The following is a 14,226-nucleotide window of genomic DNA, read 5'->3' on the forward strand; positions in this document are numbered from 1 at the left end:
CTAAGCCACATTTGCCTTCAGTCCAGTCAGCTGCATTGGCTCACTTTTGCCTTTTGTGGGTGCACCTGGTGGGATTTAGTGCCTGTGCTATTAAGGGACCAATCTGGAGCCACTATGCGCTTGCAGTTTGGCAGTTTCAGAAGTCAGAGCAGATGCCTGTCTTCAGCTGCAGTCTCACCAACCTACAGGGCACCCTCCCTGCCTTGTCCCAAAAGGCCTTCACTGGTGGGTGGATCTGGCAGTTAGACCAGATGCCTGCCCCCATTCCATTTGCTGGGGCTGCGCTTGCACCAACCTGCAGGGTGATCTCCCTGCCTATGCCTTGGGAGGCTTTAGTTGGTTGGTGGAGTTGGCAGTGAGACTCAAAAGTTGCCCCCAGTCTGTCTGCGTGTGCTACAGTCATATTGAACTGTAGGGCTTTCTTCCTGTGCTGTCTCTGAGAGTTTTTTGTTGCTGAGTAAGGTCATAGTCAGACCAGATGCCTGCCCCAAGTATGTGTACTGGAACTGCAGTGACACCGACCAGGAGGGAACTCACTCTACACTGCCAGCTACAAGGTTCAGCTGCTGGGACTATGGGAACACTGGTTTGTGTGTGTGTGTGTGTATGTGTGTGTGTGTGTGTTTGGTTATCTTCCCCTCTCTGCAAGGCTGGAGTCACTTTTGAGAGCCACTTGTCCCTGCCAAGACTACTTTTGCAAGTAGTAGGGATGTGGCAGGAGCTACTTTGAAGGGACACCTGCTAAGTGGGGTAGGTTGGATGGGGTGGACACACAGGAGAGCATGGAGGCGGAACATGCAGTGTTGGCAAGATATGTGGATTGTGTTCATGCCATTTCCCACAAGTTTCAGCTGTCTAGGCTGGCAGGGGGCAGAGAAATGGTGCCTGCCAGCTCTTTTGTTCTTGGAGAAGTCTCCTAAAGATTCTCCCTGCTGCTCCAGCACACATTCTGAGATTAGTAAATAAATCTACACCTCAGTAAATAAATCTGCCATATACCTCAGGCCCTTTCCAAATTGCTGCTTCTATGCTATATTGTGGCTGGGTTATTTATTATGCTGGCTTTTTAAGGGTGGGCATTCAGTTTCCTATTGCCCTCTGGATCTCCTGGAGCTAAGCCCTCTGATTTTTATAGTATTCAGAATTAAGCCCTGTTGATTATAAAAACTCATGAAATTGAGCCCCACCAGTTTTTAGAGCCAAATATCATGGTTACTCGTCTTCCCAGTTTGGGTCCCCAATACCTGGGGTGCCTGGTGTGGAGTCTGATGCTCTTGCTTCTCCATGCTTGTGATGTTCCTCCCATTTGTGGTTAATCTCACCAGAGTGTTGGGTTCCTAACCATGTTTCTGCCCCTTCTACCCTTTTTATGTGGCCTCCTCTCTGTGATTAACTGTGGAAAGTCTGTTCTGCTAGTCTTTGGGTCGCTTTCTGTATTAGTTGCACTCATATGGCTGTTAATGTCAGTGTTTCTGTGGGATTTAGAGAGTTCAGGATCCTCCAACTCTGCCATCTTCCCAGAACTCTACATCTCTTTATGTTGTGAATCTGTTACCAAATTATTTTAGCTATAACTGTTTTTAATAATTTTGTCCTTTAACATTTATACTAAAGGTAAGTGGCTAACACACCACCTTGTTACAATATTAACTTATCCAGAATCTCATCATATACTTACCTTTACTAGTGTGTTATGTATTTTCATGTTTTCTTTTTACTTATTAGAAGCCTTTTATTTTGGCTTAAAGAACTGTTTCAGCATTTCTTGTAAGGAAATTCTAGTAGTGATAAACCCCCTCAACTTTTATTTGTTTGGGAAAGTCTTCATCCTGCCTTCATTTCCAAAGGAAAGATTTACTGGTAAAGTGTTCTTGGTTGACAATTTTTTCTTTTAGCACTTTGAATATGTTATCTCACACTCTCCTGACCTGTAAGGTTTCTGCTGAGAAATCAACTGTTCGCCTAAGGGGGATTCCTTTGTATGAGAGGATTTTTTTTTTTCTCCTGCTGCTTTAAAAATTCCCTTCTTATCTTTAGTTTTAGACAGTTTTATTATAATGGTTGTGGAGAAGATCATTTTAGACTGTAATTTTGGGGTGACAGCTTTATGAACTTGAATATCAAATATCAAATCTTTCCCTAGGTTTGGGAAGTTCTCAGCCATTTTATCTTTAAGTTTCTAAGTTTCTCCTTTTCTCTTTCTAGGACCCCAGTGATACATAGATTGTTTCTCTTAATGGTATCCCATAAGTCTCACAGGCTTTGGTCATTCCTTTTTATTTTTTTATTTTTTATTTTCTGAACTGGGTAATTACAAATGATCTGCCTTTGAGTTCACTGATTCTTTCTTCTGTTTGATCCAGGCTTCTGTTGGAGCTCTCCTGTAAATTCTTCAGTGTAGTCATTGTATTCCTTAGCTCCAAAATTTCTGTGTTGTTTTTTTTTTAATGTTTTCTATCTTTGAAATTCTCATTTTGTTCTTCTATTGTTTTTCTGATTTCATTAAATTGTTGATCTTTGTTCTCTTGTAGCTCTCTGGTCATCTTTAGAACCAATGTTTTGAATTCCTTTTTAGGGTATTTATCTCCATTTTGGGGGCTTCATTACTGGAATATACTGTGTTCCTTTGGTGGTGTCAAGATTCCCTGATTCTTCATGTTCCCTTTAGCCTCACATAAGTATCTACATATTTGAAGAAGCAGTCACCTCTTCCAAATTTTGGAAGACTAACTTTGCTAAGGAAAACCTTTACCTCAGGGTAGAGTGTGCTATGACCCCAGGTCTCATGATGTAAGGCACCTTAGGGGCATGTGGCATCTTTGGGTTCAGGGAGGCATGATGTCTCATTAGCTCAGGCCACTGGAGTCCATAACATCAACAGCTGTGTGGTATCGGGCAAGTGCTGTGTAGTGTCCATAGTCACTGCAAGGGCTGTTAGGGTTCTAAGCAGCTCCTCCAGGTCCAGGGACTAGGAACCAGAGCAGGAAGTCATAGTGGCCCAAGCCAGTGGTGTGCACATATTCAGCTGTGGGAGCTTGCTGTAGTTTTCAGTGTACTGGCAGGGGTCAGTTTCAGACACACACATAGTGTTGAGGGCAAGGGCCAGGCTGAATGCAGGCACACTAGCAGCTATAGGAGCCCTGACTGTCTATGTCTTGTGGCTGTGATGTCTCACCATAGATGCAAGAACAGCAATGGAGGCCAGTGATAGTAGACAGGGCCAGGTCTGGGCTCACAAACAGCTTTGAGAGCCTTGGCCATTGGGATGTATTCCCATTGCTGCAGGGTCTTGCCACAGACATGCTTATGGTAGCAGAGCAAGTAATGGAAGTCGGGCTGGGGGGCCTATAGGTGCACATTTGGAGAAGCTAGCCCCAAGCACCCACAAGGGGGTGGAGGTCAGCTGTGGGGTTCTGGGCTGCATCTTGCACTTGCACAGCTGCAGAGGCTGGGGCTAGCTGCCTGTGTGGATCCCATTCTCTGACAGGAGTGAGGGGAGGGGAATGGGAAGGGACACAGGCAGGTGGCATCTGCAAATGCAAAAACCTGTGGGGTAAAAACTAGTGAAATCTGCAGGGGTCCATGGTGACTATACTGATCAATTGTTTCTTCTATGGTGAAAGCTGCCAGGTCCTCTCTAAAGAGCAGGTCACTGGGAACCCTGGTTGCTCCCACTGTGTGGCTGATACTGGTAACCCCTGCCCTTCTTCCTTGTTCCTAGTCATCTCTATACATCTCAGGTTTGCTGGTCCCTGGGTGGGGTAAAACAAAAGCAGGTCCTTCATGCAATACCCAGAAAGACTGGGGAAGCTTGTCCCTCTCCCTGCATTCCCTTTTCTGGAGAAGGGAATTCTCTAGCTGGCAGTTTCCCTCTTGGTGCTGAGCAGTGCCAGCTCAGTAGATGGGGGGATATGGAACAAATGAAGCATTCTTCCTTTCTCTTTTGTGCAGTTGTTCTCAGGTTTTTGTTCCACTATGTTGAAGTTTCTTAAGTTGACTCTTGAGCACTCCAGAACTGTTTGTTTATAGATAGCTGTCTAATTATTGATTTTTGTGGGGGCACAGAGGCTGGCTTCTCCTACTGCACCATCTTGGTGACATCAGCTTCTTCTATTTCTATGATGATCCTTTCCCAGTTTCTTTCTTTGGCTCTTTATGATCTGTCCTTACCTTAAATGTTAGCTCCATTCAGGTTTCTTTCCTTGACCCTGTTATTCTTATTACCTTCAGTCTGTGTACCAATTCAGGGACGCCAAGCAAACTGATAAAGATCCAACAGAATGTTGCTAATCATCCATGGGAATCAAGGTTATTACTTTAACATCAGCTGATACTATCTCTCTACAAGGTTACTTTTTATAAGGTTTTTAGTATTAATACTAAATAAAGCTTTCTCATATTATCAGTACATTTCTCCTTTTGCCTTTAAATATTCCTTTCCAGATAAGTAACTCAGTTTTCACTTCTGTTCTTATTTCCTGCACCTCTGACAAGTAGCATAACACAGGGCAGACATACCAGCCCTGGAGCTATGGATCTTTTTGATCAACTTAGTACTTTGTGAACTCTTAGCACATTTGCCTATCAAGATTTATAGTACTGGGGCGCCTGGGTGGCTCAGTCGGTTAAGCGTCTGCCTTTGGCTCATGTCATGATCCCAGGGTCCTGGGATCGAGTCCAACATCGGGCTCCTCCTGCTCTGTGGAGAGCCTGCTTCTCCCTCTCCCTCTGCCTGCCACTCCCCCTGCTTGTGAGCTCTCTCTCTCTCTGTCAAACAAAAAAAAAATCTTAAAAAAAGATTTATAGTACTTATTTTCATTTTTTTTCTAAAATCAGGTTGAATGTATGAAATTTTGTTTTCCTTATATGGGTCTCAGACATTCACTGCATACATATTTACTGGTTCCTGAAATATCTTCATTTGTTTTACATTTAATAATGTACTGGGCATTGTGCAGCAATCGGCCAATAAAAGAGTCCTGAGGCATTGACTTTTTTGGATTATATGATAAAGAAAATATAGATATCTTTAAATGAAAAAAAAAATCACTTTCTAAAAAACATGCAACTTAACATACAAATGAATGTTGTCCCTTTCAGAAAATTTACATTGAAAGGCTGATTAATAAAGGATTTGCATTGCTAATTAATGAACTTGTATTTGACATAAATTACAGCATGTAAACACTACAGGTTTTCTTAGGCAAAATGATCATGTCACATTTTTAAAGATTAATACTCATGCAACTTTAGCTATATGAACTTGTAGTATTGTTAAGGCAGAATGCAGATTCAAGCCTCTCAGCCCTTTGACACATGATGACACGTGAGAATCAATAGTTCTGTTTAATTATAGACATATGTAGCTTTTTTAACATTTAGTATTTGTTTATATATCTGTAATAGAATATAAGGAGAATATGGAAGAACTTAGGAATATGTATATTGAAAGTGGAATATTCAAACTAATATTTAGTGTGCTATTTACTAAAATATGATTCCTCTTTTTCCCAACAGAAATTTCTTTCACAATTTAACCCAGGTAAAAGTTTTTTAAAAATTTTATATATCCTTCCTATATCACCACTATCTTATTTACCTCTAATCTTTCATGTTTCCCAGAAGGAGAATTTTCCAAACTAATTTTTCAACAAAATTTTCTTAGAGTGCAGTGATATTTTAGATATGGTTTGAGGACCCGTAGAGCTCCACAGACCTTTTCAGGAGTTCCATGAGGTCTATCCTTTTCCAACCACATATCTGTGTGAGGGTAGATTTTCTCCACATGCTTCCACCAAAATAACATATACAAAACAGCTTGAATGTAAGAGCACAGATGATAATTCAGCTTTCTCCTATTAAGACATATTAAAGACATTTTGTAATGTAAAATGTAAAACAATTTTTCTAATTTTTTTTGTTTTGAAAAATAGTTATTTTTCATAAAAATATATATCATGTTAACATTTATTGGTTTATTATAGTTTTTAAAATAAATTAATAAATATCTTCAAATCTTCTCAGTTCTAATTTGTTACATGGTAACATGGTAAATATTGATAGATCTAACCCACATAAAACAAAAGCTCTGTGAGATTCTCAGTAATTTTTAAGGCTATGAAGGGGTCTTGAGATCAAAAGGTTTTAACATCTGGTCCACAGATTCTTAACTATAGGAAATAAACTGAGGGTTGCTGGAGGGGAGGTGGATGGGGGGATGGGGTAATTGGTTGACAGGTATTAAGGAGGTGATATGATGTGGGTGTGATGAAGGTGATGTGATGAGCACTAAGTGTTATACACATCTGATGAATTATTGAACTCTACATATGAAACTACTGATGTACTATATGTTGGCTAATTGAATTTAAATTTTTAAAAAATCTGGTCCAAGGATGGAAGATGGCAGTGGAGTAGGAGGACCCTAGGCTTGCCTCTTTCCATGAATACAACTAGATACTATCAAATTATTCTAAATGCACCAGAAGTTGACCTGAAGACTAGCAGAATAAACTCCAGAACTACAGGTAGAAAAGAAGCCACACTGAAGAAGGTAGGAAGTGCAGAGATGCAGTTTGGGAGAGAAACAGATCATGGCCACTGTGGAAGGGAGGGAAGGGTGAGAGATAGACTAACACAGAGGGGAGCACACAGGAAAAATGAATCCCCATACCAGTTGGCTTGGAAAGTGAGAGGGGCTGAATTTTGTGAGTTCTTGCAACCAGTGGGGTTTAAAGCCTGGAGTTTTGAAAATCAATGAGCTTGACTGGGATACAGCCCAGGGGGTACTGCACTGCTCTTGGGGAGAAGTCAGGCAAACAACTAGCAGACATACAGCATGGAAACAGTGATTGGAAGAGCACCTGCAGCACACATTGGGAAGGTTACTCGCTCATTATGAGTCCCAGAGTGGCAGCATTCATGGAGAGACACCTCTGGGAACAAAAGAATTGGCCAGAACCACTTCCCTCCCCTGACCCTCAGCACAAGCACAGGGCTCCCTGCAGGAACCAGTGCAGTGCCGACATTCGCTAACTAACTTGTGTATACCAAACCCAACCCCTGATACACACTCCAGTGGAACCACTCGTTTGAACCATACTTGCCCAGTCCTGGTGCAGCAGGCCACCTCCCCTAGAAGACCGCCCAAACAACCCCTGCTCACACCACACATCCCTGTGGGAGTTTTGCAGAGCCTCTGTTGTGCCAGCAGTGGCAACAGATTCATATCACAATTAGACCAAAGCACACCTGGTTAAAACATGCCACGTTAAAGCCAGGGACCAAACACTGCCTACAACAGGCAAAGAGAGACTCTGCAGATAACTGGCCTGAAGGATAAAGCAGCCAGGACAAAACAGCAGAGTACAGGCAGCACACATTGGAGACATTCCCAGATGCACCAGGTCCTGGGGAACAGGGGACAGTATATGGCAGGGCACTACAGGACCTCTTCCTCATAAGGCCATTACCCTCAAGAACAAGAGACATAGCTAATGTTCCTAACACAGAGATGTACACAAAATGAGAAGAGAGAGAAATTTATCTCAAATGAAGGAACAGGACAAGGCCACAGCCAGAGATCTAAGTGAAACAGATAAAAGTAACATGCCTTGGTAGAGAATTTAAAGCATTGATCATAAGGATACTCACTGGACCTGAGAAGAGTAGAAGACATGAGTGAGACCCTTAACACAGAGGTAAGGAACAATATAGCAGAGATAATGGACACAATAAAGAAAATGAGAAACATGCTTCATGGAATGAACAGAGGTTGGAAGAAGGAGAGGAATGAATTAGTAACCCAGAAGACAGAATGATGTGAAGTAATCAAACTGAACATGAGATAAAAAAGAATTATGCAAAACAAGAATAGATAGAGTTAGGGAACTCAGTGACTCCATAAAACATAATAACATTCATATTATAGAAATCCCAGGAGAAGAAGAGAGAGAAAAGGGGTCAGAAAATTTATTTGAAGAAATAATAGCTGAAAACTTCCCTAATCTGGGGAAATAAACAGATATCCAGATCCAGGAGACACAGAGAACCCCCATCAATATCAACAAAAGCAGACACACACCAAGACATATTGTAATTAAATTGGCAAAATATAGTGATAAAAAATACTTAAAGCAGCAAGACAAAAGAAGAAAGTAACTTACCAGGGAAAATCGATAAGGCTAGCAGGAGATTTTTCAACAGAAATGTTCCAAGCCAGACGGAAGTGGTATGATACACTCAAAGTGCTGAATGGGAAAAATCTGCAGTTGAGAATACCCTATCCAGCAAGGTTATCATTCAGAAAAGGAGAAGAGATAAGGAGTTTCCCAGACAAGCAAAAACTAAAGGAGTTCATTATCACTAAACCAGCCCTGCATGAAATATTAAAGGGGACAGTTTGGGTGGAAAGGAAAGACCAAAAGTGACAGTATAAAGGTAGGAATCACAAAAGCAGTAAAAATGAATATTTCTGTAAAAAAAAAACAGTCAAGGAATTCACAAAAGTATGTGAAATATAACAACATATATTGAAAATGTGGGGAGGAGGAGAGTAAAGAATGGGTCCAAACTTTAATGACCATGAACTTAATATAGACTGTTACATGAAGAAGAGGTTTTATATAAACCTGATGGAAACCACAAATCAAAAACCACTAATAAATATACAAAGAATAAAGAGAAAGAAATCCAAACATATCACTAAAGAAAATCAGCAAACCCTGAAAAAGAGAAAGGAAAGAATCAGAGGAAATCTGACTGCAAAACTCATTTCCATAACCCAGAGTGTATTAAGATTCTCATAGAAAACAAACCCTCTGAAAATAACCTCAAAGTAAAAGGTATAGGGCGCCTGGGTGGCTCAGTTGGTTAAGCGACTGCCTTCGGCTCGGGTCATGATCCTGGAGTCCCGGGATCGAGTCCCGCATCGGGCTCCCTGTTTGGCAGGGAGTCTGCTTCTCCCTCTGACCCTCCTCCCTCTCATGCTCTCTGTCTCTCATTCTCTCTCTCTCAAATAAATAAATAAAATCTTTAAAAAAAAAAAAAAGTAAAAGGTATAAACCACACACACACACACAAAAAAAACCAGTCTGGAATAGATACATAAAAATGGAGAAAGTTCATACTATTGAAAGCTAGAAATGAGAACCATCTGAAAGACTACTAAATCCATATTTAAAGTATTCAAAGGAATAACAGAAGGAATTGAAATAAAAAACAATTATATAGCATTCAGAAATTGAAAAACCTCTCACTAAAATGTCTTGAAATGAAAAAATAGGCATCTAAAAATAAAAGTTCAGTAGCAGTTTCAATAGAAGACCAGACACAGTTGAGAAAATTACAGAATCAGTGATTTGGAATAGGAATCATGCAGAATGCAGTGCATAAAAATGAAGATATGGAAAATATCTAAAGAGTTAAGAGACATAGAGGATAGACGGAGACAGTTTATCATACTCCATATATCATGTCATATAATAGGAGTTCCAAAAGGGAATAAAATGAATTGGACATAATACTGAAAGAGATGATTATGGAGAATTCTTCACAATTGAAGACATGAATACTCAGATATGTGTATCTGAGTAATGGTGAACAAATGAACTATATAATATGCTAATAAATTTAAATAAACATTGACAATCAAAACTTTTCAATAATGTTTTTTTAAAAAAACAAAATAAAATTAAAAAGCTAGCCAATAAAGAGTGAAAATGAAGGGGGATTTGGGTTTGAAATTGTTTAAGGTCCTTACAAGCATTCAGGATAGGCATACTGGATTAACTTTAGCCTACATTAAATATGCATGTAAAATGTAAGACTATCCATTAAAGTAATAGAAATAAATATATAATTTCTAAAATTTCTAAGAAGTAGAGTTCTGGAAGAAGAAATTTTAAAATGCTAACAGTTTAGTAGAAGGTAATGAAACACAAAATAAAGAAAAAATAAGCATAGAATATAGGGACACAAAAATAAGATTTTCAAAATCATTTAAATTAAATTAGTAATCAAAATTGTGATTGGATTAAATTCACCCATTATATGACAGAAACTCCAGAAATCTGATTTTAATAAAAGTTACATAGTTAAAGAGTAACAAAAAATTTGGAAAGAAAATGATGCAAACAGGCTAATACTATCAAAAGAAAACTGGGGAGGGGCCCCGGTGGCTCAGTTGGTTGGGATCTGACTTCGTTTCTGGTCATGATCTCAGGATCGAGTCCCACGTTGGGCTCTCTGCTCAGGGGGTGCCTGCTTCTCCTTCTTGCTCTGCCTGCTTATCCCCCTGCTGTGCTCTCTCTCTCTGTATCAAATAAATAAATAAAATGTTTTCTAAAAAAGGAAACTGGAGTGATGATATGAATGTCAAATAAAAGATACATGAAGCCCAAAAACTTTCAAAGACATGAAGAGGGAAATTATTTCATGATAATAAAAAAATCTACGAAGAGGGTAATAATGATATCATCTGTGCTTAACAATGTAGTCTCACCTGATTATAAAGAAGATAGAAAGTTCCCTCAATTTATTTCCTGAATCCAACACTACTTTAAAACCAAAAGCGGGCAAACAGAAAGTTAGGAAGGGAGGGAGGGAAGTGTAGACAAATATGCTTGTATATATAGGTGCAAAAATTCTACACAAATATTAGCAAATGGAATCCAGCAATATATTAAAAGAATACATTGAAAAGGGCCAGTATCTTCCAGAATGCAACATTGGTTCGATACCAAGAAAGCTGACAATATCCATTCCATCAACACAATAAAGATGAAAATAAATGATCACATAGTAAATTTAAAAATTGAATAAACATTCCTAATGAAAACACCAAGCAAAATAAGTTTATAAGGGAACCACTTGATTTTAATAAAAAACATTGACTTTTCAAGTAACTATAAATAATTATTATAAATTATAAAATACTTCTGATTCAACTAAAATCAGGAACTGGACAGATGTGCTCCGTATCATCATTATTATTTAACATTGTCTTGAACATAATAGTGTAAGTAATAAGACACAAAATACAATATTACAAATTTATAATAGCAATAAAGACTATAAAATACAAATAAATTCAACAAGAAAGACACAGAACCTGTAGCAAGAGCCACTCTCAAATTTTGTTGAATGAGGGACACTGGGTGATGTATGGAACTATTGAATTACTATATCATACACCTGTAGAATGTTATTCAGGCCTTATAAGAGTTGACACTGCAGAATTTCAATGATGTATATACTTGCATGAGAAAGAGAATATGGGAAGTGTGTATAATATGACCCAATTTTGTTTTTAAAACCCTTAAAATGCCTCTTTTTAAAAATAAATAAATGTAAGTATGTATTTCTGTACATGTCTGCAAACATATAGTGTGGAGAAAAATAAGGAAGGATACATACTAGTTGTTTAAATCACGTTACATAGATTGAGAGAGGCTTAATAGGTGAAGGGAATATAAAGGTGAAATAAAACCCTGCTATAAAAAGCATGGAAGGAAGGAAGGAAAGAAGGGAGGGAGGGCAGAAATATATAAGGACAATATAGAATTAAGGCAAACAGGTGAAATAGGATAAGTAGGAATGTCATATAATTATAAAAGGAATAAAATCTTCATATATGTGTATATGTGTGTGTGTAAAACCACCTAACCAAAACACAGATCAAGATACAAAACATATAGATGTAGAAGTTCTTAAAGAACTTCCCCAAATTAATAAATAAAAGACTAACAACCCAATAGAAAAATGGAAAATAGGTAAAGGAAATGAACAAATAGTTCACAAGACAGAAAATGCAAGTGGAACTTGAACATATGGAAAGATGCTCAAATTTTTTTTTATAATAAAAGAGAGTCAGGTTAAAACTGCGTCAAAGTACCATTTTTCACCCATCAGACTGGCCAATTATAAATGTGACAACACACTATGCTGGGAAGGCTGTGAGGAAAGAAGAAATCTCATACACTGCTGGCGTGACAGTATATGAGTGGAGCTGCTATGAGAACAATTTAGCAGTATCTATGAAAATTACAAGTGCATATACTTTATGCCTCAACAGTTACACTTTTAGGTATAGTCCAAGGTACAAAATAATACATATGCAAATTTGCTCACTATAGCATTGATCATAATGGCAAAGGATTGAGAACGAATTTTTTAAAATTTTTTATTGTTATGTTAATCACCATACATTACATCATTAGTTTTAGATGTAGTGTTCCATGATTCATTATTTGTGCATAACACCCAGTGCTCCATGCAGAATGTGCCCTCCTCAATACCCATCACCAGGCTAACCCATCCTCCCACCCCCCTCCCCTCTAGAACCCTCAGCCTGTTTTTCAGAGTCCATCATCTCCCATGGAGAACGAATGTTTATTAGTAAGTTACTAGTTACTTATGATTCCTCCATAATTTGGAATAATAAGCAGTAGAAAAATTAATGAGAATATGTAAAGATCTCTAAAATATAACTGTACGTGAAGAATATAATGTTTGAAAAATGTGTTTAGCATACTTACATTTATATACAAAGAAAAAATAACGTCTTAGTTATGCACAAAAATTTTACAGAAATATAAACAAGAAAACTTACTAGTAGTAGATACTTGTGGGGTGCAGATGGAGTACAGAGTGGGAGAGACAATTTTCACTTTATTTTTAATATAATTTTTTTAACTATGTGAATAAATTGTCTATTCAAGAAAAAAATTAACAAGAAAGAAAAAAAATTAGATCTGCATCTATTGAAATGGCCATGGTGTCTAAGTAACAAAGGCGAGTTAGGGATAACATGCGTCATGTGATTTCATTTTTGTAAAAAGTGCAGGGGTGAGGGGTTGCTGTGTCTAATTATGATTGTAGAGAAAGAGACATACACATTCACACAGAGTTTTAAAATTAGTTACCGCAGGAGTGTTAGCGGATCTTAACTCTTCCTTCATAGGTCTTTGGTCTATTTCACTTGTTAAAAACACATAACACTTTTGATATTTTTAATGGGATAATCAAAAAATTTTAAATTAATAAAAACATTTTTATGGTTGTGTTTTGCCACAACTAAAAATGAAATTTGTCCAAAATGTAAAGAAATGCAAACACTTTTTATTTTGTAGGTTGTTGTTATATGGATATATGATCCAGAAAATGCAGACCCCAGTGAGTTGCTGTGGAATGCAAATGAACCTTCACTAGTAGGTGGAAACATTGCTATTATCACAAATAAAATAATATGCTGTTTCCTTTTTAAGGGCTCTGAATAATATATTTTAAGCATTCCAGAACTAAATACACCTTAATTGTCCATTATCTTTAGCCATTGTAGTGATTTTGAGCTACTGCTCAATTTCCACAGTTCTAAATCTTTCTCTTGAATTCTACTGAGCATTGTCTATAATTTCTATGAACTGCATTATTCATGAAGATGCTAACCTTCAAAGTGCTTTAAAGATATTCCTGTGCATCTATCGTAAAACCATTCTTCAAAAATCTGTCCAGTCCCTTACTGAATCCTTTACCACTTGGAGACTAGTGAATTTCCTAAAGGTGCAGCGCAGCGGATAAATACAGATGGTTTTCAATTTATGGTGGCTTGACTTATGGTTTTTCAACTTTACCATAGTGCAAAAGTGATATGCATTCTATAGAAACTGTACTCTGAACTTGGGCCTTTTTTTCCCCAGACTAGCGGACTAGCAATATGTGGTATGATACCATCGCATGACGCTGGGGGGCAGCAGTGATCACAAGAGTAAATCAGTACACTTAAACTCTTCTGAACCCATACGACCGTTGTTTTCACTTTCAGTACAGTATTCAATGATTCACAGGAGATATTTAACAATTTATCATAAAATAGACCTTGTGTTAGATAATTTTGCCTAACTGTAGGCTAATGTAAGTGTTTTGAGCACATTTAAGGTAGGCTACGCTAAGCTATGGTGTTTTGTAGGTTGGGCGCATTTAATGCATTTTTGACATATCCCATCATAATTCAAGGAATATCTGTAAGTCTATTCTCTTATTTGTTACAAATTTAGCTCTTTCAAGATTTAAGTTCTGTCTTCTGTTACAATTAAAATTTATTGAAGAGAAATATAAAATGAGCAGTTTTAATCTCATATGACTAATGAGTGAAGATCTGATTTTTGAATAGCATGTTACATGCCTCTTGGTAATGAAATTCACAAGAGATGGACTGATAAAGCAGAA

At 37.9% G+C, this 14,226-nt stretch overlaps 1 protein-coding gene across 1 annotated transcript in view; it reads left to right on the forward strand.

Annotated features, from left to right (window-relative positions):
- CATSPERE (catsper channel auxiliary subunit epsilon) overlaps window positions 1-14,226 on the forward strand; it is a 210,309-nt gene that overhangs the window by 58,354 nt on the left and 137,729 nt on the right. Inside the window, exons 6-7 of the mRNA XM_035011039.1 lie at window positions 5,518-5,542; window positions 13,131-13,208. Coding sequence (XP_034866930.1) covers window positions 5,518-5,542; window positions 13,131-13,208 — 103 coding nt within the window. The remainder of the gene's footprint in view (window positions 1-5,517; window positions 5,543-13,130; window positions 13,209-14,226) is intronic.

Source organism: Mirounga leonina, unplaced genomic scaffold, assembly GCF_011800145.1.
Source record: "Mirounga leonina isolate KUSES-001 unplaced genomic scaffold, KU_Mleo_1.0 Mir_154, whole genome shotgun sequence".
NCBI classification, from domain to species: Eukaryota; Metazoa; Chordata; class Mammalia; order Carnivora; family Phocidae; genus Mirounga; species Mirounga leonina.